The sequence below is a fragment of the Dermacentor albipictus genome, chromosome 7, assembly GCF_038994185.2.
Source record: "Dermacentor albipictus isolate Rhodes 1998 colony chromosome 7, USDA_Dalb.pri_finalv2, whole genome shotgun sequence".
In the NCBI taxonomy this organism is placed as follows: domain Eukaryota; kingdom Metazoa; phylum Arthropoda; class Arachnida; order Ixodida; family Ixodidae; genus Dermacentor; species Dermacentor albipictus.
Window position 1 is genome coordinate 58,725,116 of NC_091827.1, and position 27,522 is coordinate 58,752,637.

The 27,522-nt window shown below is 46.3% G+C and overlaps 1 protein-coding gene across 2 annotated transcripts in view; it reads right to left on the reverse strand.

The window, feature by feature from the left end:
- LOC135912679 (sperm-specific sodium:proton exchanger-like) overlaps window positions 1-27,522 on the reverse strand; it is a 109,117-nt gene that overhangs the window by 1,827 nt on the left and 79,768 nt on the right. For both annotated transcript variants that reach the window (XM_065445191.2, XM_065445190.2), the window contains 4 exons: window positions 25,087-25,212; window positions 22,720-22,812; window positions 18,623-18,808; window positions 4,069-4,206 (listed from right to left, as the gene is read on the reverse strand). In XM_065445191.2, the coding sequence (XP_065301263.2) occupies window positions 4,069-4,206; window positions 18,623-18,808; window positions 22,720-22,812; window positions 25,087-25,212 (543 nt within the window). The remainder of the gene's footprint in view (window positions 1-4,068; window positions 4,207-18,622; window positions 18,809-22,719; window positions 22,813-25,086; window positions 25,213-27,522) is intronic.

The following is a 27,522-nucleotide window of genomic DNA, read 5'->3' on the forward strand; positions in this document are numbered from 1 at the left end:
GAACGCTGTCGCGTTCCACTCTTGAAGGCGAAGCAGAGTAACGCGTGAGTTGTTTCTTCGTCTAGCCGAACCAAATGTAGCCAAGCAACAGCAGTTCACCAGGCTAAACAGTGGTTCAACAACTAAAATAAAGGCTAGTATGCTTCGCATCCTGGGCTTAACGTTAGCTAAGCCACAGCCATTTTTTCGAAGTAGTAAAGGCAAGGCGCAGAAGACCAGGACTCAAGAAGAAGAACACAAACGACAGGAGCGGCGCCACTCATTTGTGAGTGGCGCCGGTCCTGTCGTTTGTGTTCTTATTCTTGAGTCCTGGTCTTCCACGCCTTTCCTTCACTTCAAGCATGAACCAACTAGCCCAAGCAAAGAGTTTTACTTGCGTCGTTTTCACAGGCGCTCTAACTTGGCGTTGCTTCGCGCGATAGAAACACCTCGCATGAGGAACCACGGGGCTCCGCATTCTATTCAACGCGAAAAAGAAAGAAAGAAAAAAGAGACTGCTATCAATTTGATAATTTCGGCGACTCGCAGTGACCCTCTCATGTAAGCGTAACCAAGACATTGTTAAGAAAATGGATGATTCACCTAGCTAATATAAACTAGTTATGAAAACAGTACTATATCCCAAGTTTCGCAATGTGCCCAAGAGGCAACAGTCGAGCTAAAGTTATCTGGGACAATAAATGTTTCTCCGCCACCTAGTGACTGAAAATAAGTTAAATTATGGGGTTTCACGTGCTAAAACTACTGTCTCATTGTGAGGCACGCCGTGGTGGGGGACTCCGGAAATTCAGACCACCTGGGGTTCTTTAAGGTGCACCTAAATCTAAGTACACGGGTGTTTTCGCATTTCGCCCCCATCGAAATGCGGCCGTCGTGGCCATGATTCCACACCGCGACCACGTGCTTCGCTGGAAATAAGTGTGGAACGTCATGCATAACAGACGTGCAACGATGGGTAGGGCTGCCCGCGTATTTCGCACATTACGAGGCCTCGTTACACGCAAGATCGCCCTTCACAACCGGGGTGGTCACAGACTGGGAAAGGTTATCCATCAGAGTACATCGCCATAGTAGCACTCTCTCTTCCGTGACGCCTTGTCTTACTGCTTACTTTCGCTGAAGTGTTCTAGAACACTTTACCTTCGCTATGTAACGCTTAGCAGCCGCCATACCTCTCGAACGGTTCGCCGCTGGGAGCTCCTGTGAAGGGACAATGGCCAGTTTCAACCTCAACGAAGGTTACCAATCTCGAAAAGAGCTGGTTAAAGCTCCGGAGAATTTACTACCCGGCCCTGTGTGTGTGTGTCTATATATATATATATATATATATATATATATATATATATATATATATATATATATATATATATATATACGGCTTTTGAACCGAAATTAACGAATGAGGCACTGCGCTTACATTTCATATCATGATAATCATAATCACAACCATGATCATCATTGCCATCATTCTAATTTAGACCGTTTCCAGTTATATCCAGTGACACCTGTTTATTTCGTCAGCTGACCATACTATAAGCGTATCTACCGGGGAGTCACTTGTCCCCCCCCCCACACACTCTCAAGACTGGGCGGGGGGGGGGGGGGGCAAGTAGGTCCCCCCTCACTATTGAAAGCCGGGAATGCGGCATCTGGCTTCCCTACCAAGCCCACTCGGGTCTACAGAGAGCCGCTTGAAGCACTGATAATGGGGTCTGGCCTCTCCGCCAGCTGCAACTGAGTCTCAGCCACATTGGCTCTTCAGGGCACTCATTTTAGTGCCCTCAATAGTGCAGTTGAGGTTCCCAGTACTTTCAAGACTGCTTTCACTTATTTGGCCGTGAAAGGTGTTCTTGCGGTGAAACTGAGGCAGCACGAAGATTTCGCTTCTCGCTGCCAGCGCTCTTCACCACTCCGGCGTTGTTACAGCGAGTGGTCGTGGTCCTCGAATGAGATAGGTTTATAGTAGTAGCCTGTGCGTGCGTAACACCATGCCGGCGTGTCATCTGCTGGTAGTGTCTACCGGTGGGGGTGGGGGTGGGGAAGACGCCCCCCCCCTCCTACACTCACACACAGTCAGAAGTGAAAGGGGAAAGTAGGCCGTTTGCCCCCCTACGCAACACACTTGTGAAAGGAGGCACTGTCGACTGCACACTGCATAAATACAGCAAAACAACAGTTGAGGCCAAGTTTTCTCCCAGAATTTCGCCCACATGGGTAAGATTTATTCGTTACGTTTACCCTGCTTGGGCAGATAGGATTGTCTTTCGGACCTCGCCGCCACGTGCTGTAGCAAATGATGCTCGGCCCGCTGGCTCGGCCAGCCGAATTAAGCGTTATTCCGTATTATGCGGTGCGAGACGCCTGCGGGACGTGCCTTGCAAACCTGCGTTGCTGAGAAAATTGTCGCTAGGCTGCCCAAAATAAGTTTGATCTACCATCACTTGCGTTATCCCGTGTTTGTTGGGGCCGTCTGACCTAACCACCTTTGAAAACACAAAATCAAATTTGCTTTCATAATTTGCCGGTATTTAATCAGTGTGTCCATTTTCGCGATTTCGACGCTAGATTCAGAGACGTTTTTGCCCGTTTACGGCAAGGTTTGTTATTCAGCAATCGGCGACTTTCTTTAATGACTTGAATGAACAGTTGGCGATATTTTACCGACGTAGTTAAAAAGTCAGAAGGGTTGCTTGCAAAATGGCCTTCTAGAACACAGTTTAATATTCAAAAGTTGGATGCAAGTGACCGAAACTCGCTGGACGATGCATAGGGTCCGTGACCACGATGAACCAACGGCGGCCTTCCCGTTGGTAGCCTTCACGTTGTGATTATGCTTCAAAACATAGTGATCATAGCCTTCACATTGTGTTCACACATTTGAAGTTTATTATTGCTATAGCAATAATATGGGAGAGGCCTTTGCCCTGCAGTAGGCGTAACCAAGCTGATGATGATGATGATTGCTATAGCAATTATATGGACACTCCAGGCGCATTTTTACCGTCGCCGTGAGGTTCTGTATGAGTGAAAGCGTGTGGTGGTGAGCTGGCGAACGTGGTTTACTGCGTGCGCGAGATTAGAACGCGGCCCGGATGCGTGCCCTCTCCTGTCGCGCGCGAGGCAGAGGGGTCAGGCGAGGGAGGAGGGGCGTTCTTCTAGGGCGGCCGCTACAGTGCCTCGATGTCCTCCTCGCCCGCCGTTCCGCACAGAGTGGAGACAACCGCGGCGTCTACTGCGGCGTTGGCCACACGAATCGCGCACGCCGTAGTAGACGCCTTTGGCGGACACCGTTGGGACGCGTTGCCGCCGCTCGTGTGTCTTGAAAGCGGTCTGCGATGTGGCTAAAGTGCGTGTCCGCGCGGGCCTCATCTTCAAAGCGATCTGCGATGTTTGCATAGCGCGCGTTTTTTTCCCCTAAGATCTTGGCGTTATCCCCCTCCCCTTCGCCCCAAAAAGAAATAAATTTGACTTCAAGACACCACTTGGAATCCCTCCTAATCCAAGTGACAGATAGCACCCTCAACCGGAATGACGGAACCCTCCGCCCCATCTACACGCGCTGCTTACGCCATATTTTAAAGCCATATAAACATTGTATCGCACCTGCTTGGTTTCATCGTGAACAAGGCTCCCGTCAGGGGAGCCGAAACGTCTTGTATTCTTTCAGTGGTCGGTGTGCTTCTTTATACCCTTCTTCACCTATGTTCTCAAAATGCACTTCACAGTTATAGCGAGAATGTTAGTGACTTTTTCGTCTTACTTGAGCGACACGCTTCCGAAGAAATTCGCAGCACTAGACTGTAATATTTCATAATGTGCGATTGAAAACCAGGTCTACCCATGACGAAGATAACTTTCACTGACGCATTCTTCAGCCTTTTTTATTGCTATGGGGGCGAAATGCGAAAACATCCGCGTACTTAGATTTAGGTGCACGTTAAGAAAACCCCATGTGGTCCAAATTTCCCGAGTGCCCCACTACGGCGTGCCTCATAATCAGAAAGTGGATTTGGCAGGTGAAATCCCATAATAATTTTTTTTAAAAGTTACCGAGTGCACCACACGCACCTCGAACTCCTCTCGCCCCTGCAGCAAGTCGAGGGCGATGCGCACGGCGACCCACTGCCACATGCGGTAAAGGATGCACGGCGAGGACGCGTCCCGGGACACCAGCTTGTCCATCAGCGACATCGGGATCACGCATGCCTGGCGGGGAGAGAGAGGGAAAGTCATTTATTACTGGACGCTTAGGAACATCTGAACAGCAACACTTAATCGTTTGAGACTGGTTAAGTAGTCTTTCGACATTCATTATAGAATGCACGTCTAAATACGGTGGCGACTCCCGCCTGCAGGAAATCGTCGCCGCTTGACGACGAAAACGATGGCGACGATGGTTGCGAGGTCGTTGCAAAGCGCGTAGCAGACGAACTAGGAACACGAAGCTCGCGAGCACAGCGTGCGCGGTGCGCGTCAGAGCCTACGTCAGAGGTTTTTGAGATCACGTGTCCAGCTGTGTTTACGTTCCTTCTCTGGCCCATCTCGTTGCTCTCTGAAACCGAAACTTGGACAGGTCACTACAAACAAGACTTCGAATAATTACCTGTCGCGCTCTCAAGTAGTTGTGGTTCCGTGCCGTGATTACTGGGTCATTAGCTACTTATTAAAGCAGAAAAAAAGAACAGACATAAATTTTTGTGTCAGTACTCCTTTAAGATCGACCCCTGTTGCCAGCTGCCGGCGCAACTGGGCTGCCTATCTGACGACGGGCAGCATAGAGTTTCGTGCAATTATTAATAGAGGGAACTCTGGCGCTCCTATCGTTCTTCATAGTCTTTATAGCCTTTAAATAGTAGCTTGAAAGTGGCAAGACTAATAGCTATTAGTGGTTTTACTTTGTGTGTGTTGGTAGGAAAGTGAGAGCGTGGCCGCGGTGGTTGTACACGCGCGAAAACGTGTCATACCTTAAGTCTGTGCAGCATTGATTGCTTTTAAATGGTTGGTGAGAATTACTTGCGACATTTTGAGGATTTAGATCCTGTGCGTATCGGTTTTTGCTAGAAAGCACGTGCTCTGCATTATTACAGTAATATAGTATTATAGTATTTGCAGCAGAAAAAGCCGGGCATGGGAAGAAAGCCGGGAAAGCAGGCAGTGCGCGGGGGGTCCCTCAAGGCAGATGAGGGGAAGGATGAGTATGGAGAGGAAACCGAGTCAATCGGCACACACTGTGATGTCGATGATAAGCTGAAGAAAATGGAGGCTTTCCAGGAAGAGCTTGTCAAACAGGTTGAAGAGCTCAAAACCGAGCTAAATAGGGGGCGTGATGCACGGAACGTAGGGGAAAAAGACTTGAAGCAGCCGAGAAAAAGCTGAAGAGGGCCGCCATTGTGAACGAGAATGGTCGTGACAACGGAACGGTGTCCCCCGACGTTAACAGGAGAGGGAGTGACAGCAAAGTACGAGGAATGCGTACAACGTCGTGAGGAGTTAGCTGGAAAGAGCGGCACCTACCTTGAGGGCGCCAAGCTGAAAATGCAGGAACGCATGGGTCAATGCCCCTTGTAAAGTCTGAATCACACGGAAAAGGACAAAGGGAAGCAGAGAGAGGTAGGAGATAGTGAAATGGTGATTATCGCCGGCGACTCAAACCTGGATAGGTTCTCAGAAGCAATTGTGGAGAGAGTGCAAGGCGATAAAAGAGTGCATCATGTAACCGCGCAAACGAAAAAGGACTTCCTGGAAATACTGCAAGAAAACCGAAGAGAAAATTCCTAAGCGCACAGCCCCAGGGCTAGACGAGGTTCCCGTTAGGCTGATTAATGAACTAGGACCAAAAAGTAAGGAAGCTCTGGTGAAAGCAGTGGAAAAAAACTTTAAAAGATACACGAATACCAGATAGTTGGCGACAAAGTCGAATGAATTTAATTTATAAAGGTAAGGGGAGAAAGACAGAATTCACTAGTATAGACCGCTGACCATTACATAGGTAATATACAGGCTATCAATGCAGGTAATCAAACTAAAGCTGCAAGCATGGACAGAGAATAATGGCATTTTGGGAGTGCTTCAGAATGACTTCAGAATAGGTAGACGTTTGGAGGATAACTTATTCGTTAATTTTAATTATGGGGTTTTACGTGCCAAAACCACTTCCTTATTATGAGGCACGCCGTAGTGGAGGACTCCGGAAATTTAGACCACCTGGGGTTCTTTAACGCGCACCTAAATCTAAGTACACGGGTGTTTTCGCATTTCGCCCCCATCGAAATGCGGCAGCCGTGGCCGGGATTCAATCCCGCGACCTTGTGCTCGGCAGCCTAACACCACAGCCACTGAGCAACCATGGCGGGTAAACTTATTCGTTCTTACTCAGTGTATTGAAATATCAGAGGTAGAATGCAGACCGTTATATGTGGCCTTTTTAGACATTACAGGAGCCTATGACAACGTAGACCGCAACATTTTGTGGGATATTCTGGAAGGGGAAGGCTTAGGTGATGATTGTCTACAGCTTTTGAGAGAGATTTACCTAGAAAATACCGTTTGCGTTGAATGGGACGGGATGAGGAACGAGGAGAAAGTTCATATCAACAAGAGACTGAGGAAGGGGTGCCCTTTATCTTCATTGCTGTTTATGATGTACGTGGTGAAGATGGAGAGGGCGCTGGAAGGAAGTAATATCGGGTTTAATCTCTCATACAAACAAGCGGGTACAGTAGTAGAGCAGCAGCTTGGAAGTTTATTTTATGCGGACATCATTGTGTTGTTAGCTAACAAGCAAATTGATTTGCAACGTCTGGCTAATATCTGTGGACAGGAAGGCAACAATTTAGGTTTGAAATTTAGTATTAGAAAATCAAGGTGTTATGTTCTCAATGAAAACGGTGAACAGACAGTGGCAATACAGGGCCAGGAAATACCTCGGGTAAGAGGATATAAATACCTTGGTATATGGATAAACGAAGGCAATCGATATATGGAAACACAGGAAAAAACAATAACAGCTAAGGGTAAGAGAAATGCAGTCATAATGAAGCACAGAGCGCTATGGGGAACAATAGGTACGAGGTGCTTCGGGGTATGTGGCAAGGTGTAATGGTTCCAGGACTTACTTTTGGACATGCGGTTGTTTGCTTTAAATCAGGGGTACAATCAGGACTCGATGGGAATTAAAGGTCAGTGGGTCGCCTCGCATTGGGCGCTCACGGGAAGACTACAATTGAAGCTGTGCAAGGTGATATAGGCTGGACTAATTTTGAAATGAGGGAAGCTCGCAGTAAAATTGATTATGAAGAACGACTGAGGAATGTGGAAGAAAGTAAATGGGCTGGGAGAGTGTTCAGGTATCTGTACAGGAAAAACATTGATTCACAGTGGAGGAAAAGAACTAGGAAGCTTACCAACAAGTATGCGGCCTGTAGGGTGGGCAACACAGCAACGAAGAACGTCAAGCAGAAATTCAGAGAGGCTGAAGAATCTCATGGGTGGTGGCGATAGAAAAGAAACCTGCCATGAGTAACCACTTAAGAGGAAAAAAAAACGAAATCAGGGAAGAAACAATTTATGATAACTAAAGGGGAAGCTCATTACATTTCGAAGCGAGATGGGGATGCCTTGGAACACGCACCTATAAAGCGAGATATAAGAAGGAAGAAGAAGCATGTGCTTGCTGCGGTAAATACCAACAAGTATGCGGCCTGTAGGGTGGGCAACACAGCAACGAAGAACGTCAAGCAGAAATTCAGAGAGGCTGAAGAATCTCATGGGTGGTGGCGATAGAAAAGAAACCTGCCATGAGTAACCACTTAAGAGGAAAAAAAACGAAATCAGGGAAGAAACAATTTATGATAACTAAAGGGGAAGCTCATTACATTTCGAAGCGAGATGGGGATGCCTTAGAACACGCACCTATAAAGCGAGATATAAGAAGGAAGAAGAAGCATGTGCTTGCTGCGGTAAAGCTAGGGAATCGATGGAGCATGTTTTATTAGAACGTGAAGACGTCTGCCCAGCAGTCGATTCAGGCACCACTGGCCTTCTTGAAGCCCCTGGGGTTAGCGAGAGCAGTGGAAAAGTAAACATGCCAGCAATAGAGATTAGTAAGAGGCGATTGGAAGATTGGTGGAAGTAGGGAAACGACAAAAAACGGAGGTGTACAAAAGCAAAGTTCGCAATAGGGGATCAGAAAATTTGGCTGTGGGAGTGCATAGGTTTTCTTTCTTTTTTTTTATCCTAGGGAGGATATTGGGCAGTATAATAGCAAGAACTTGGTGGCGCAACCCACCGCTCCGTTCCTAAGTGGACGCTCATAACATCCATCCATCCATCCATCCATCCATCCATCCATCCATCCATCCATCCATCCATCCATCCATCCATCCATCCATCCATCCATGCATGCATCCATCCATGCATGCATCCGTCCGTGCGTCCATCCGTCCGTCCGTCCGTCCGTCCATCCATCCATCCATCCATCCATCCATCCATCCATCCATCCATCCGTCCGTCCGTCCGTCCGTCCGTCCGTCCGTCCGTCCGTCCATCCATCCATCCATCCGTCCGTCCGTCCGTCCGTCCGTCCATCCATCCATCCATCCATCCATCCGTTCAGTCACCATGGGAACGATGGGAAGTACATGGATTTGTCTGATCTTCATACTTGTGGATTCAGACGTTCTTGGTGCTTTGTTTATTACGCGCTATCTGCCCTAAATACTCTGCGAACACGCAGAACCGCTACTAATTGCAGCGGCTCAACCTGTCGAGGTGGCCAAATTGAAACCAGTGTTGCGGAGTTACTATTCTGGAATTGGAGTGACTCCGGTATCATTCGACAATTTCGCGATCCCGGAATGGAATGGGAATGGAACGGCGACAACGCTTGGAGGAATGGAATGGAATGGAAATGGAATTAAGCGCCTCTTGCCCGGAATGGAATGAGAATAGAATTACGTCTCTTTCCGAAAATATATAGAGCGCTTTTTCGTCTGCGCTCTGTTTTTTGTCAAAATACGCCGAAGAATCAACCAGCCGACGTTCAAACATTAATAAGTCAGAGCCTGGAATTTAACAACGAAGCAGTATTTTTAGAATGGCTTGGCTGATTACAAGCACGGCACATTTACAAGCAACACGCCTACTACAATTCTTTCCTTATAGACTGAGTTGCTCCGAAGTTTTCTCGATTCTTCGCGTAACCGCAGCTCTGTGCCTTTGGTATCCGTCATGCGGAACTTTTATTTGCGGAATTTTTATGTGTGGAATTTAAATTTTTTAAATTACCCGCGAAGGAAACAAACTGAACGCTGCAAGCTTTGTTCCGAAACTATACATGATGTAGTTTCATCTAATTTGATTCGGCACCTAAAAAGAAAGCACGAACGTGAGTACACGCAACAGGAGAAAGGGCTGGCAAGCCAGCCGAAGATAACGTCGGCTTTCACCGCTGGCTGCAGCTCTGTGCCTCTTGATTAAAAGGCTGCATGTTCTTGACGAAGCCATAATCAACATGATTTGCACTGACATGGAACCCTTTCATGCTGTCGGGAGGGATCGGACTCAAACAATTCTTAACGGTAAGTTTGGCAATATTATAAGTCGCCTGTTATCAATGTAACTGCTTTGTATTCTTTCAGATTCAGGCCGCCATTGCCATCGCGGGGTCACCTCAGAGAGAAGTTCCTGCCCGGGAAAGTATCAGTACTATACAGACCAAAATATCATCGTCTTTGGCGGGAGCGGAGTACCTCTGCATCGCACTAGACGTGTGGACGTCGCGGTCTACGGAGGGCTTCCTGGCTGTCGAAGCAACATTCATGGACACTGACTTCCCGGCTCACACGTACCTCTGTTTCACTCGCCTAACGGGGAGCCACACAGCTGCCTCGGATCCGCTCCGAGTATGACGCAGCGTTGCTGCAGGGGAACATCGCTGATGAGGTGAAATATGTATATTCGTACAATTTCGCCTCCGTTAACTGTTTTTGTTTCGTTTTCCAGGTCCTTCGCGTGGTGACAGATAATGCTTCATCAATGATAAGGGCATTTGCATTTACCGGATGAGATATTGAAGAGGACGATAATGATTATAATTTCAACGACTGCCCGGAACGCTTGACCAAGGAGCTTTTAAGCGAGTTCTATCAGTTGGAGAAATATCGATTTGGCTGCGCCGCCCGCAGCCTACAGGTTGCCGTTAAAGACGCCATTCGGCAGGTATGGGCTATTAAATAACATATTGGTTTCATACTCATGTGCATTGATGCGTCGTTCATTTATTACTATGTTCATGAACAATTGTTTGGGCCAAGCTTTGTTAAATAATTTGGCATGAATGCATGGACAAAGAATGTATGAATATAATAATTGCAGTTTGAAAAGTAAGGGCAGACAACTGTGCTTATTACAGTCTCGGGGCTTTAAAGCTTTATTATTACCCCCAGCTGATGTTTAGCCGACTTTTCGAGCGTGCTTCGATTTTTCATCTTGGGGATTCGTGGGGAATTTGCTGCCATGGCCGATGTCACGAACTCTGCTTCCCATGAAATAGTGGCTGCGGATCATTTTCTTACCGCATGCTTTAACCACCAAGCTTGCGTGACTTCGAGGTCCACTCTCACCACGTTAGCCACCCGTTCTGAAATACCTCTAAAGACAGACAAAAACAAAACTGGCACATCCTGTAAAGAACGCGCACGGTGTCCCGAAGTTACATTTTAAAAGATTTGGATTTGCTTGATTCCTTGTTCAAGCTATTTTTGTATTATTGTATTTTGGGCCTCTTTGCTATTTTTCTGCTTTCGTGATCTCCCTCTCCCTTTTTATTTGGATTAGACCTTCCTCACCCGGCCCGGGAATATGAAAACCTACGTACGTCACTCCTCCTTAGTACACATCGCTTTGCTTTACCCGTATATAAACACAGTTGCCGGACATATAAGAGCAGTCAGCCAGGCGGCAGTCTGCTGCTAGTACGTTTATTTGAATTACGAAGCCAATTTCATTAAGATAGTACCAGCCGTAGTGCCGTAGCCATGGCACTACGCGCCCCACATATGTATTCCCAAAGAACAGGAAGGTGCAGCCTATGCATTAATGTGCACTCAATTTATCGTAGGGCTGGAGAAAACGACTGTATCTGTCGCCACTTTTTTTTTGTCTTATGAAGTCTTGAAGAGTGTCAGTGTGTCGTCGAGTGCAGTACCGTACGATTAAATATGTCATCACTCTCTTTCTGAAACTATGTTGCATTGCATCTTTGCCATTTGCGCTACCTGTACATGCAGTGGTAATATTCATTAATTGTCGTCCTCACTTTATTTTAGGACCCGAATGCCGAGGAAGTTGTACAAAAATGCGGCGCCATCCTTGCACCTATAGGTAAGAGCACCGCCGACACGGAAGAAGTGTTGAATGTGACCGGTCGGAATTTGGGGAATCTCACAACGCGACGAAGGTGGAAATCGCAGCTGCGAACGATGAGAAGGCTTGTTACCAGTTTTCGAGTCATCCAGCCCTGAAAAACTCTGCACGCGTGCAAGAAGGCTAAACTGTCTAAATATGAACTGAGGCTGGCGACAGACTTGATTGAGCTTCGTTCCCCTGTAGAGAAAAGGCACGAGACAACCGGGCTCTTGCTTCCCGCGTTGCGAAATATCGAAGTTTCCCTTGCGGAAATCTTAAGCAAATGCACACTTCTTTGCAAAGGGGCCGCTAAAGGCCTACAGCGTAGCCTGGAGAAGCAGTTCGGAAGCACGTGGACTGTCTGTTTTTTTTTTATGGGTGCCCTCCTAGACCCACGGTTTAAGTCTTCTTGGTGTTCAGCTGCAACAGAGGAGCAGATGCGTTCTGTTGTGCTGGGGAGGGGGCCTCTTTTGCCAAAGCAGGACAGCGCCAGCACCGTAGCGAATGCAGACTATGAAGCAGGACCAAGCAGACTGATGTTTAAAAACATCATACAGAACATCGCACAAAACATCATACAGAACATCATACAGAACATCGTACAAAACATCATACAAGCACCATACATCATACCACTGCAGGGGATATTTCTCTTTACCTTACAGAGGGAGCTTCTGCAGACATGGTTAAGCCCCTGACCTATTGGAAAGCGAACGCTAGCCGCTTTCTCTTGCTTTCCCGCCTCGCAACGGCAGTTTTCACTGTGAATGCGACGTCGGCTGACGTGGAACGCGTGATTTTTACGGCATCCCTGATAATGGCAGCGAAGCGAAATCGGCTGTCAAGCACCTCTTTCGAGCAGTTCATGTTTGTGAAGCACAACACATAGTCATTTAGTAGAGCAATGAAGGGGGCTAGTTGGTGAACGTTCATGGTTATATTGCGCTCACTTTTACACAGACGATATTAAGGAAGGACAGGACGTGGACGGACGTAGCGCAAGTGGACGGACGTAGCGCAAGTCCGATTGCGCTACGTCCGTCCACGTCCTGTCCTTCCTTTATATCGTGTTTGTAAAACTGAGCGCAATATAACCATGAACACATAGTCATAACGCGACTGTTCGATCTCACTTTATTTTTGTTTTTAGAACTAAATGTTGGAGCAGCCGTCATTTACACTTCGGGTTTTGAAAACTAAACGGTGAAGCGCCCATTTTGCTCATGACATTTTGTTGCAAAATTTCGACGAATAAAACCTAAATAAAGCTTCTTTTTTCACCTTGCACTGCTTGCGACCTTTATTGCAGCATTTAAAAAATCACGAGGACACCTACGCAAAAATACGCAATGTCGTCATTTTAGCATGAACACATTTAAGCTTAAACAATATTAAAACAACACAAGCCGTTAAAACATGCTAACAATGCAGTTACTATAGCCAGGGGGAGAACTGCCCCTATGGGAATCAGTAGGGTGGTTGTACTGCACGAGATATGTCACCAAGCTACTATCCCTCGACATCGGTAACGTGTTTTGCGTATTTTTGCAGTTCCTAACGCGTCTGATAAATCAGCTTTATGGTGCTTTCATCGGTAACTCGATAAAACTACCGATACGAGTTTTCTACGTTGAGGATTTACAGGAATGGAATTGAACTGCCCGGCCATTCCCGGAGTGGGAATAGGCTGTTTTTTTCATTCCGAGAAATTGAAAGAAATAGAATTGCGGCAAGTTTTAATTCCCCGGAATGGAATTGGAATGGGGGCGCCCGTTCCATTCCGCAGCACTGATTGAAACGCGCCAAGCGTCTTAAAACGCAGGCTTGCCCGCAAGAAATTCTTTTGAGGTGGTAGAGGAGGCCTACAGCGAGAAGGATAACCTCCCTCGCCTTCTTCCCGCAGCCCCTTTCCCTTTAAGATGGGATAAATAAAGTCTCTCTCTCTCTCTCTCAAGAGGAAGCGTTAGCTCGGGTGCTCCGATGCTAAATACATGTTAAAGGAGAATTAGTTTTTCTCGGCAGCCACTGCACCAAATTTGATGAGGTTTGTTGCATTTAAAATAAAAACTTAAGATCTAATGACTGTTGGTTTCGAATTTTTGATGTAGCTAGTAAAGCTTTTATTATAAATTGGCAGAACTTGAAAATTTCCGAAAAACGAAACTATCGAGTTTACAACTCTGCAACTCAGCAACGAGAAACGATAATGCAATGCTGTGGATTACATCTAATATAACATCTAAAGCGGACAAAATTGATATGTTACACATGAATGTCAAAAAGTTTTGTAATATGGAAATACAGCTTTTGCAGAACCCTTGTAAACAACGTAACAAATTCACGTAAGATGTAAAACGACACATCAAATTTGTCCGCTTTCAATGATCTAATGGATGCCGTTTACAGAACAACGAGATGTGTTCTTGATGCAGAGCTATGAATTTGTAAACTTCGTGCTTCTATTTTTTTTCAAACTTTCGCATTTCTGAAAATTCTCGCAACAAAATTGGTGCCCTAAATAGAAATTCTGCTTCCATCAGTCACTATAGAATGTAACTTTATCTCTCAAATGCAACAAATTTAATTAAAATCTGTCCAGGGGTTACCTCAGAAAAGCTTTTTTGCATTTTACATTTATTTGAATAGGCCGCGTAGGAGTTGGGGGCCCAGATACGTAAAAAAATACTTACAAATCTGTAACTGTCGCACTTGACGGCACGCTAAAACTGGGGTGCCGGAATTTTTCACGCTAAACTAAAAAAAAAAGTGCATGTTCCGCTTTCATTGCCCCCCCCCCCCCCCCCCCCAGTAATAAACAGCCTTCTTCTCGCCAAATAAATGGAAGTATCGACAAGAATTTTCACTACTTTTAGGGGACAGCCAAATTCTGCCGGGGACAGCGGGAAGCAAAGGAGGGGGATTGGACGAATTGGAAATCACGATGTCGCCCAGCCTGTTCTGCGCTTATCGCACGTGATTACCGCTAGAGTTCGCTCGCTGTGGCATTGTGGTCCATAGAGTTTTTTACAATAATTACCAGAGAGAAATCCGGCGCTGGTGACCAGAGGAGCTGCAGTCGGGGCGGTTCAGTCAATATGGGAATTAGGGGAAGTAAACTGATTTGGCGAAACTTGCTTTCAACGGCTCCGCGACTTTGTAAATTCGTCACTTTCAACAAAGCATTGTGTAATAAATAAATAAACATATAAAGGTTGTTAATGTTGTCCGAAGGCAGGATTCCAACACAGGAGCACTAGCACATAAGCCAGATACTGAAACCATTACGCCACGAACGCATGCATAGGCAATCGGAATAGAACGCCATTAAGCGGAAGCTTTAGCTCGGGCACAGGTGAAAAATCTCGAAATTAAAATGCGGTGTTGTCCTTCTTTACCGGTAAACAATTACCGACGCAGGATGACGTCGAAAAATTTGTGACGTCATGGCAGGCTGGCGCTGGCGTTTCAGCCGTCTTCCGTTTTTGAGTTTTCTTGCTTGACAAGCCTCCTGTCATAGTAAGAGTTGCAGTTTGTCTATCGCAGAAGCTCAGTTTACTTATGCACCTTGGCGTAATATTTCCTATAAAATGTCCAATAAAGCGAAGTTGATCTGAAGTACCCATTAAACAATTTTTACTCGACCGTCTATGGTTTTTACTTGTATACCCATAGGGTAATAACAGCGTACGCTGCGAGCAAACCGCGAAAGGGATACTGGGTCTACCAAATGCAATGCTGCTGCTGCTTCATACTTCGTAGATTTCACTCAAGTCAGCAGAAGTTTGTGTGATGATATTTAGAGGCGTTGTGAAGCCTATCCACTGGCTGCCTGGCACCCACCCTTTCCACCTATCTTCATTGCCGTTTTGGTAACTGATTCCAGCCCTTGCCATTTTACCACATGCTATTTAGGGCTTTCAGATCTATGTATATACGCACAAGGTAAGCTCAGTTTCCTGCAAGGTTTCACCGTCGACGCGTCTTCTATCTACCCAGGGTTATCGTCTGAAAATCGCCTCCAAGCCCCTGCTTCACGAGTGAGGCAAGCACACGTGACAAGAACAGGCTGGAAGTTATCGTGGTTTCCGTTCAGTCAGCCCTCCTGCTGTCTCTGACAAAAGATGGCTGCCCTTCAAAAGCACTGATAGACAGCAGCTGACGCCGCAAGAATATCTTGCGCTGCAAAGACGGAAGTTAAGATCCTATACAAAGATTAAAAAAAAAAGGAAAACGGGAGCGGGAAGACATGTTAGCCTGTCCGTGCACTTTTTTGTCTCCGTCGGCAACATGTTCCATCAAAATCATTTAAGTATGTTCCAACCAGTCTGCATTCAATCGCTGTGCACGCAGCCCGCGTCCCTGCACACACGACACCACGTGACCCGGGCGCTGCGTAATGGTGATGACGGTCTTCGCTCGCATACCGTGTGGTATGCGAGCGACAAAAAAAAAAAGACGAAAAAGAATGGACGTGTACACAAGCGCTAAGCGAAAATTTAGTTTAGAAGGACAGTGAATGACGTTTTTTTTTTCTGCACTGTTATAACTTTTAAGAGATTACAATTGAGCATTGTGTCATTTTGATGGTGACTTTGGGTTTTCTCGGGGGGGGGGGGAGGGGGGGGTAGGCGCCATGTCATGCTTTTTGTCTTTTCGCCAGTCCCCCAGGCACCTGTACATTTTTCTTTTCTCTTTGCCTGAAATGAACTTCAACTTTCAACGAATTAACAAAAAAATAAAAAAAACATAATGAGAGCTAGAGAGAGCCAACCTCCGCGCGCATGCCCAAACCAAAGCATTTGTAAACAAATCAATCTCGCCCTCGAGAAGCGATATGAAGAGAACGACACATACGCAACCATCAAAATATATTTTTTTTCCCGATGCGGAACTCCTATATATAAGCTCACATGCTTTCCGATTGCCACGTCTTATTATTAACGCGATAGCGTTAAAGGAGCCCGTGCCGCAAAAAATCCGGCGTCCCGCGTCGCCCGGCGTTGGACGTCGCCTCAGCGAAAAAGGAATTTCGTACCAGATTCCGAACCACGCATACTCAACCCCTTCTCTACCGCCAAAGTTGCTCATACCTTGTCTTTCATTCTTTACAAAGTTATTCCTCGGAATTTTGAGAATGGCAGCCCACAAACGAATGTAATGAAAAGAGAACATCGACAGCGTATGTCCTTTATGTTAGCTCTTCTCAGACTGAAATATTAAAAGTGCGAAATAGCAGGAAATTGACCCACGCAAGACGCCGCGTTTCTACCAGAAAGCTCACCTTTGTGCATAGCGTTCGCAGCCACCGTTTCCCGGTAAACGTTACGGTTACATAAGCTGCAGTTGCCGGGAAGCATGAAAACCAGTAAAGGGGCTTTGAACGCTGTCGCGTTCCACTCTTAAAGGCGAAGCTTAAGCGTCCTCCAAATTTTTAATTGTGCATGTGCGCCTAAAAAAACAAGTTTGCAGCCACATGAATTGCCATTGGGCAGACAGATGTGAGCAAGGAGCTCCTTTAAAGTTGTCATTGTGCTGTCGCGACCGTTCAAACCAAACTCTTTTTTTTTTGTTTTTCACATTTGCTATAACACGGTTGATGAATTGCACACTTATTCATGCGCCATGCATGAATGTTGTTTATGTTATCGTGTGCTTTAAACGATGTACCATATTTCTTCTCGTTATTTCCGCATTGCTTAGTCTCCTCTTCTTTATTGCTATTATGTGCACAAATTATATTTACCATGTATTGTACTTTTTCCCGTTTCATCTGGTTGTGTACGCACTGTTGGGATTTTTCGGCCCACCTTACACAATGCCCTACGGGCCTGTAACGTACTTCAAATAAATAATATCGCGGCCGCCAGATGGAGCCTTAGCACGGCGAGAAGATCTTGGTGGCAAGAGCTTGGTGGCGCAACCCACCGCCCCGTTCCAAAGGGGACGCTCATAATATCCATCCATCCATCCATCCATCCATCCATCCATCCATGCATCCATCCATCCGTCCGTCCGTCCGTCCGTCCATCCATCCATCCATCCATCCATCCATCCATCCATCCATCCATCCATCCATCCATCCATCCATCCATCCATCCATCCATCGATCCATCGATCCATCCATCGATCCATCCATCCATCCATCCATCCATCCATCCATCCATCCATCCATCCATCCATCCATCCATCCATCCATCCATCCATCCATCCATCCATCCATCCATCCATCCATCCATCCAAGATGTGCCTTCATCTGACACCTGTTTATCGCATTCGCCAGCAGCGCAGTTGAAGTGTGAATGAGGTCAGAATATGGCGCCCATGACGTCACGTCAAAGCTATATGTAGACATACAAGAAGCTGGTGTAGGATACACAACAAAGGTGGACAGCAAAAACGACAAACGCATTTCGGTGCTTGACCGCGCTTTAGCCGACCGCAAAAGTTATCGCAGCACAGATTTTGATGAAAAATTGCATGTTGTCACATTTTCGCCATTGAACTTCTGTAATTCAGCGGTCTCGTGTTGTGGAGGTCGCACGGGTAAGCAGACGATATCCTTCGGGTTTGTGGAAGGTACGTTAACTTTCTTGCTTCGCCGGTCCCGTGCTCGGAGAACTCTTGCGGTTGAGGATACACATGTCTCCCTTCCGTGCTGCACACGTGTGCAGGCTACGTGAGTTGCTCTGCCAAATCGGACAGTGGAACCCGCCCGGCTCTTGTGGCTGGTCTCAACCTCTACCTTTCCTCTTGCCACGACATGCACTGCCTGGGCTGCACTGAGCCCTGTCCTCCTCTTTCCACCTGGCTCCTTTTTCTTTTGTTCTTTTTTGTGCATATTTCTCGCCCCTTGACCTTAGCTCTTGACATGCTCATGGCCAACCAGTCCGACCCGTTAGCGATACTCGCGATTGCTACCTACTAGCCTCGACGGGAGACGTTGAAGAAAGAAACTTCTGTGCTGTATACATAGTATGCACGTGACGTCACATCCGCTGCTGTCGTCTGCTTCCGCCATCTTGGGGTACCTTATTGCAGTGAACTAGAATATATTCTAGTTCACTGTAACCTTATCAACAGGCGCGCACATAGGCCAAGATGGCGCTGCTGTAAACCGGAAGTCGCGGAGTATCGTTGAATGACGTACGTGAATACTATGTATAAGCAATAGGAATCCTGACCTGCTAGCTCAAATCTCTCAACTGCGGGTACGTACCTCTATGTCGGTCTCGCAAATGACGTCACAGACGGAGTTGGTCTTGTTGAGGAAGCCGAGGATGCCGAGGGAGCCAGGCGCCACCAGGAAGTCGGTGAAGGAGTCTTCGGACGAGAAGTACTGCATCGAGTCGGCGTTGGCCAGTGCCGGCAGCCGTTGGGGCGCAGTCTGATGTGTGCCCTCGATCTGCGAAAGCATGCGTGCATCGCGATGAGGACGTCAAGGGGAGGTCTACGCTGCAGGCTTGACTGGTACCACTAGTGTACCGGTGTTGATCAGGGGAGCGACCGATTGAGACTCACAGTGGTGACGGCAACCCTCGACGCTCTCCCGCCGTACTCTGGGGTTCGAGGCAACCTTGACTGGAAGGTCGATGCCAATTATTTTGGTGAATTTTAGGGGGAAGTTGATCGGTGCACCTCCTCAATCTCGCTACTATATCAGGAATGTTTTTGAAGTGCGAAGCATTTCGTGGCAAACATTTGCCACTCTGATACTATCTATCTGGCCGCCTACGTCTTGATGCTGCCATGGTGGTTTCGTTAACCTGGTATGTACCGATTGGGATATTACGACAAGAGTGTATGACATTAATTACACATACCATAGATTATCGGTCATGACATTGAATACCATGACATGCGTGTCATGTAGGTCATGAAACAACCGCCTACGTCATGGCATGTAGCAAAATTGGCATAGTATGACACTCGTGCATGACGAACATAAATGATAGGTCATGACACGAATATCACGACATGTGTGTCATGTAGGTCATGAGACAGCCGCCTACGTATTGGGGCTCTTATGGTCGTTTCGTTACGTTGATAGGCTCCCGGCAACACCGCTTCGCATAACATCGATTCCCAGAGGATGTTTAATTTAATTATAGGGTTTTACGTGCCAAAACCACTTTCTGATTATGAGGCACGCCGTAGTTGGGGACTCCGGAAATTTCGACCACCCGGGGTTCTTTAACGTGCACCTAAATCTAAGTACACGGGTGTTTTCGCATTTCGCCCCCATCGAATTGCGGCGGCCGTGGCCGGGATTCGATCCCGCGACCTCGTGCTCAGCAGCCCAACACCATAGCCACTGAGCAACCACGGTGGGTCCAGAGGATGTGGGATCTGCCGTCTTTCCTTATCCCTGACTTTTAACCTCGTGGGCTTAACGGGTTTCTCTTAGTACCGACACACAGCATGCTTCTTAGCGCAGTTACCCTTCAGGCCGCCAAGGACATCTACACTGCCAGCGTGCTTTTGCAGCAGCGGTGTCGCAGTGTCGACAGTCGCTAGCGTCGAGATTCGGAAGTTACTCTCAGACTTATTTACGCACACGTCCTTGTTAAACATATTAATATTAAAAAGAATAGTAAATCGATTTAGGCCGTAATTTTTTACAAACGACGTTTTCTTCTGTTCGCACGGAAAATTTTTGTGGAAGAAAATGAGAGCGAAATTCCCCGTGCTCGATCTTCGCACCGAAACCTTATTGCCGGTATGTCGCAATGACACTGCGAATTTCAAAGTTATGTTTCATAGTTAGGCTGTTCTGGCGAAGGAGGCGTTCTTGACGCTTGCTGGGCTAATCCGGTTAATGGCAAGGTAGTCCTTTATCAACTAACAATGGACTCCAAAAAAAGCGCACACCCTGAAAGTTCATGCAAGACTCAAATGAACGAAAAGTACAGTTTAGTAACGTCTGTTGTCGGGCTAGTTGGTACGTGGCTACAAATTGTTTTAGGCGCAAAAGAGGACCCAGACAAAGAATAGACACGGACAGGTGTTCGCGCCTGTCCGGGGATATTTTTTAGTTGTTGTGAGCTGTCTCATTCACAACAACTAAAGGCAGTTGCCATCCCCCCCTCTCTCTCTCAAAAAAAAGAAAAAAGAAAAGAAAGAAAGAACTGTACGAGCTTTGCAGGGTGGCGATGCCGCGCATGTTATTGTGGAAATGCAACCTCCAGTAAACTGTAAAATAATTTACACCCTTAACAGTTCAAAAGGGTGTACATGTGTCTTTAACTCACACCCCTAGGGTGTCTGTTATATAGATAACACCCTAAGGGTGTGAGTTATAGAGATATTTACACCCTTTTTCACTTTTTAGGGTGTAAATTATTTTAGTGTGTACCACGTGATCGAGCGAAAGCGGCCGCGTGGTCGCTATTGTGGGACATTGAGCCGCGGAACAGCTGGAACAATACTACGTGTGACAACAACCGCCTAGTACATTCCCCCCCTGTTAGGCCGCTTATCTCTCGAGCAGGCAGAATGGACGGTGTAGGGCTGCATGATTGTTTTGTATATACTTTTGCAGTGCCGCGAGTTGCCCATGCGTTTTGCGAATGGGGAAGCGTCCACCCCCCCAGCGCGTCGGGCAGCAACCGTTTGTTTTTGAGGGGTCGGACGGCCTGCGTGGTGTCGGGTGACGAGCTTGCAGTGCGCGCCGTAGAGAGGGGCGCGGTGCGCATGCGGAGGCCACGTTCGGAGAACGTCGTTTTAAGAACACCGAGTCCGGATGCCGCCAGCGGTCATTATTTTTCTACGAGGAAAAACCTTGAGGGGGACTGCGGTACGCGGTGTTGGGACACCAGCGCCCGAGCCCCCTGCTGGCTAGAAACGCCGCTGAGGTGCGAGATGGCCTCAATAAATCGTGCGTGCCTGGCGTGTTTGCCGAGGTCGTCACTGACCACGTGGAAATAAGAGAAGGAAACTAAGTTGTGGGAAGAAGGAAAACAGGGTTGTTTTCCATTGCATTTACTTTTGAGAGTAAGCCCATCCCTTTGGGTTGTGGCTTATGAAACTGTCAACTCTCATTGGCAACTGCTTCTGTGGGATGGGCTAACGGTCCTACCGCCCTTTTTCTTTGTTTCTTTCGCCTATAACAATCGAGACGAGGTGCTTGTTCCTCAGTCTAGGCTGTAATCACTAAACCTGACAGAACAGTAAGACTCCGTGCGATGCAACGCTCGTCTGGGCCGTAACCACTTAGTGGTAGAACAGTGAGACTCGGTTGGTCGTATGTAGTGACAGTTGTCCTAGGCTCTTACTTAAGAAAAGTAGAAGAGTAAGGCGCTGTTTACTTGTGTGTTTTGCATCGGTGTTCTTTTGCTAACTCTGTATTTGACTGTGTAAATATTTCCGTTGTAATATATCTTCAAGTTTTGTTACCTCCAACCTGCCTCCTGCTTCATCAACGCCGATAATCACCTTGAAGAGACTTTGGTCGACTTCAAGGAGAAAAGAACACCGAAACTTAACTCCCCCCCCCCCCCCCCAACCCCCTTCTTCGGTCTCCCACGTCCTTTGACGTGAGCACCAGTAACTTGATGCTTCACTGCGCGAGAAATGAGTACACGCAAGTAGAGTTACACGTTACAGTTTCGCCATATCAGCGTAACCAGTCCTGCAGGGTTCAAGAAAAAGAAAAGAAACATTAAAGGGAAAGAGCGAAAGAAAATAAATAGGCATTCACAGAGCCTAAGCCAGAAATTAGCACGTGTAGACAACAACGTACATGCATGACATTCGAACAACATTCCTTTCTTCTTAGACATTCGAAACGAAAATCCAAGTCCCGATCGTAATTAGAGGGATTGCGCTGCCTAATATTTGATCATTATAGTTTGTTTCATTTGGTGGCACATCGCAATGTTTGCGATGTCTTGTGGCATATGCGGATATATTTTTGCGTAAATTGGCAATTGTCATAGTTTATTGGATTAATATTTTGGTTCATTTTGAAAACATTATGTAGACGATAATCATAAAGGTTTATCAACTGATTAAACGATACCTCTGTAGTAAAGTTACCGCAGTGTGGGCGGATGAAAAATTGTAAATTGCACGAATCATTCCATTTTTAATTCGAGAAAGTTTATCGATGAGTGAACATTTCCTCATACGAGAAAACGTATGATGTTCTCGGCGTAAAATAAAGAACGAAAGTGAGGCCTTCACATTCTTATGTACATTAATGTAAAAAGAAAAAATTTCCCGCCAAATGAATAACTATGGAGTGTTGAGCTAACATTTTTCCAGTCTGAAGAGATTTAACGTAGGTATTCAAGTCTGTGCTGCGACGGTACACACCTTGACTATTCCAGAGAAGACGATGTGGATGGCCTGGTGCTTCTTCCCGGAAGACACAAGCTGCATGCCCTTGTTGTACTTCCAGCAGTAAAGCTGCGGGATGAGAGAAAATGAAGAATTAACGACAAATATCGCGCCTTGCTGACACGAGATTTTATTTTGCTCAAAATATTACCTCCTGAGATAGCGCATCAAATATTCTTTTTCTTCAACCCAAAATGTCACGGAGTTTAGCACCATTGTCTGCAATGTAGGTGCGTAGAATCTGTGTCGGGGAGCATGTAATTGGAATAGTTAAACTGCATGCAATACTGGATGAACAACAGAATGGGCTCAGACCAGGCAGACGCTTAGGATAATATGTTTGTACTAAAGGATAATACTACTTAGGATAATATGTTTGTATTAACTCGGCGCATAGAGATTTCAGTAGCTCAGAATATACCTCTAGGATAGCACGTCTCGATATTAAGGATGTCTAAGACAACGCAGACCAGGAATCGTTATGAGACATTATCAAGCACGAATGCATAGACAACGATTTAACGGAGTCGCTGAGGGAGATATATAGAGACAATTGACCGAGTACCAATTGTAGAGAAAGGCCGGAAATGTATGCTGATGCGGTGGAAGTTTCCCAAGGACTTAAGCAAGGATGTCCTCTGTCTCCATTGTTGTTCAAGTTTTATGTTAAGGGCTTAGAAAAGCGACTGGAAAACAGTGAATTAGGATTTGATTTATCCCCACATGCGTAATGGCAAAGGGTACAACAGAAGGTCCCCGGACTGATGTGTGCGGACGACATAGTTCTACTAGCGGACAATGCAAGAGATTTACGAGACTTGAGAATACGTGTGGCAACGCATTGACAAGTCCCGGTTCTAAGTTTAGCACAGAGAAATCTGCAATTATGATCTTTAACGAAAAGACGAGTAATCAGGTGGCATCAATTCAACAGCAAGTCATACCCGTAGTCAAGTAATGTAAATACCTCGGCGCACACGCAGACGAAGGAAAGACTTACTCAAGCGCCCAGAAAGATAATATGAAAATAAAGGTGAAGCGGAATGCAGCAGTAATAAGATACGTAGCACTTTGGGGCCACAATGAATATGTAGTGGTGCGTGGGGTGTGGAAACGAGTAATGGTGCCAACGCTAACGTTTGCGGATTCAGTTGTGTGCTTAAAGTTGGACATCTTGTCCAGGTTTGGAAGTTAAGCAAAGATCGGTAGGCCGGTTGGCTTTGGGAGCCCACGGGAAAACCCCAAATAAGGCAGTGCAGGGTTGCATGGGTTGGGCCTCTTTTGAAGGCAGAGAAGCGCAGAGCAAAATTGCTTTTGAAGAAAGACTCAGCAGCGTGGATCAAAATAAATGGTTGGTTAATATGCATAAGTATCTGTACCTTAAAAGCGTGGACACAGAATGGAGGAAGATGTCAAGAAAGTTGACAACCAAGCACAGGGCAATCGTAAGTGTAAGTAACGAGAAAGAAACTGAGAGAAACGGAGAAAGCGACGGCAAATAACGGAAACAAACAAACAAACAAACAAACAAACAAACAAACAAACAAACAAACAAACAAACAAACAAACAAACAAACAAAGACCATGGAGGATTGCAAGAATGGGAAGAGAGAATTTAGAAGGGGAGATCTGTGCCATAACACGAAGGGAAGTGCCTCACTATTTGCAGCAGTCGAGCTTGCTGCGTAAGGACGATAACACACCGGAGCAAATATTCGCAACAAGATGAGGCACGTGTATGCTGCAGCAAAATTCCGGAGACCGCTGAGCACACCTTAACGGAATGCGAAGAAACTCACCCAGTGAGACCCGTAGGTAACGTACACCTTCCAGAAGCGATTGGATTTAAAGTGCATGGAAGCATCCACCGGTCAGCAGTCGATATAAGCAAGAGACATTTATAGTATCGTCAGAAAAAAATCCATTACAGGCATGGGTAGCGGTACAAGATACATATAGAGAAGTTTTGACAAAGAGAAAAAAGAAGAGTGTGCATATGTGTACAAAAATGCTGGAACTAAAAGCATGTATAACATACCTGATTAATTCAAGCAGGCTAGGTGACTACTCGTCAGCGCCCCGTTTCAAAGGGCACGCCAATAAATGGTCATCATCATCATTATCATCGCGTGTAGGCCTCCATGAATGGTAAGAGGTTTGCAAACTAAAACGCTCTAATGTCTATTTAAAATTACGTGTATCACTGCGCGCGTGTTTCAGGCGTAAACAATCAATGGCGCGGTACATTGTTGCAAGCTCGGCGTCCTTCATTACCCACTGTGCATTTTCGGGACTTCAAAACAGAGAGAGGGACAGACGCTATAGATAGATGAATGGAGGCACCTTCTTGAGGCGGGGCACGCTCTCGGCGGGCAGCCAGGGCACGCTGAGCAGGAAGCTGACGGTGGTCTCGGGCACCGACACCGAGCTCGGAAGCCGGTTCAGGTCGCGGATCAGCTTCTCCAGGCGCTGGAAATGCAAGCGCGGTGCGAGTGACATCTTCGTGATACGGCTGAGAACGCTGCGTAGTCCACGACTGGCGACAGCACTACGAAAATGCGGAGTACTAGATGAACGCAGTGGTTCTCGAGTTGACACTATATTTTGTGGTCTTGTGTGCCAAGACCATGATATGATTGAGGCGCACGCCGTAGTGGGGGACTTTAATTTCGAGCAACTGGGGAGGGGGGCTTCTTTGACGCGCACCTAAATAGAAGCACACGACCGTTCTTTTTTTATGCAAAGCATATTACTAGAGCTCAACCCAGCTCCTCAGGGGCGGCGGTGCCGCCTTCAATACCACGTGACACCGTGACGTCACGACAGAGGAGAAACGGGGCTCCAACTCGCGCCGTCGCTCGCGGCGTCGCCTTCAAGGCTGACCACGTGACACCGTGACGTCACGACAGAGGAGAAACGGGGCTCCAACTCGCGCCGTCGCTCGCGGCGTCGCGGCGGTATATAAGCAGCTGCGCTTGCCTCTGCTAGACACTCACGAGGTGAGATGCGTCCTGGAGGCAGAGCTGCTCGTTGGAATGAGAAGCGAAGGTTGCGGCGTGCTATTTTTTTTTGACATTTCGCTCCTAGTCAAATGCGGCTGCCGCGGTCGGGTCCGAACCCGCGACCACGAGCTCGGAAGTGCAACGCCACATGTCTAATAGGCAGCCGTTCTGCAGCTCCAGGTGTTAATCACACGTGATCGAAGGAATAGTACTAGTAAGTATATATAACCGTGAGTGAAGGTAGGTTGTTATGATTCGGGAAACAAGGAAAATGCCGGACTTGGCAAGCCAAAAAAAAGAAAAGAAACAGAAAGAAAGACGAGAAACAAAAGAGGGACAGCGTTGGCGCCTTGAAGTTCGCAGCTCTTCATGACGTCATGTTATTTTGATGACGACATGTTGGGGACCAGTTTAACAGTTTATCGACGAACGAGATTCGCACTGCATGCTACAGAAACCAGGGTCTGAACCTATAGCGATCTTTGACAGCTTCTGTGCAATAACAGTGCGCGAGCAGGTGAAAAATTTAGTGAATGCAGGGTGTAACGATGACACATTGATATTTACCGGCGTCGCGGTTCGGGCTTGAAATCAGAGAAGGAAAGCTGTGGTCTTCATTTCTTTTCCCGTTAGTAAAATGCAAGGCCTTTCTTTTCCATCATGCATTATGGGTGTGCGAATGGTAATTTTTAAGACGGGATCGTATAATGCCACAATCGAATGGAATATCGAATGCTTTCCGAATAGCTTTCGAAGTGACGAACAGCTGTTCTCACAATTATAGAACGATGTTCGGCCATTCCAGTGTTCCCAACTTGGTCAAGTTTTTGTCATCACAAAGCACGTGCGTTACAAACTGTTGTTTAATATAAGCACGAATGGACCATTCGAAACAAATAAGCAGTTTGTTCGTATGCACAGCACTCTTTGGAGAGTGCGAATGATCGCTGTTTATACACGGTAAATTCTGGTACCCTGAGAGACGTAGCTCACTTGCGTAACTTGCGTAAGACACGCAAGTCCTCCGTGTCTTATGTCAATACTACGCCCGCGTGAATGACATCTTTGTCGTAGTTACGCCCATTCTTTATTTTTATTTGCGCACGGTTGACGCTATCAAGTATTAAAAAGAAAGTGTTGGAAAGGTATTCGTACTCAATTGGAAGACTAAATTAAATGCGACATTATTCCATTCGTCATTCGGAAGTATCGGATATTGGCACACCCTGCTGGCATATAAATCGAAACAGCGCCCCCATTTAGAGAATACCTAACTAATATAAACGGACTTAACGGTGCTCATTAGTCATGCTGCCTTTAACAGCATATCCTCATCCTTCCTGTTAGTCTCGGTGCAGTGTGTGAGATAAATCTTCAATGAATAATATATATATATATATATATATATATATATATATATATATATATATATATATATATATATATATATATATATATATATATATATGTGTGTGTGTGTGTGTGTGTGTGTGTGTGTGTGTGTGTGTGTGTGTGTGTGTGTGTGTGTGTGTGTTGAAGAGAAACAATGCAAATAGGATGAGGCGTGTGGAGCCAATGTAGTTGCACTATAGTGAGGCTCTTGAAGTGTCGCTAAATCTAAGGGCGCGAACAGTGAGTGACAAGGAGATGGAGCTTAACATTTCATTTGAAATATATATATATATATATATATATATATATATATATATATATATATATATATATATATATATATATATATATATATACTGCGCAAACGTTACCTTCGTTCAGTGCC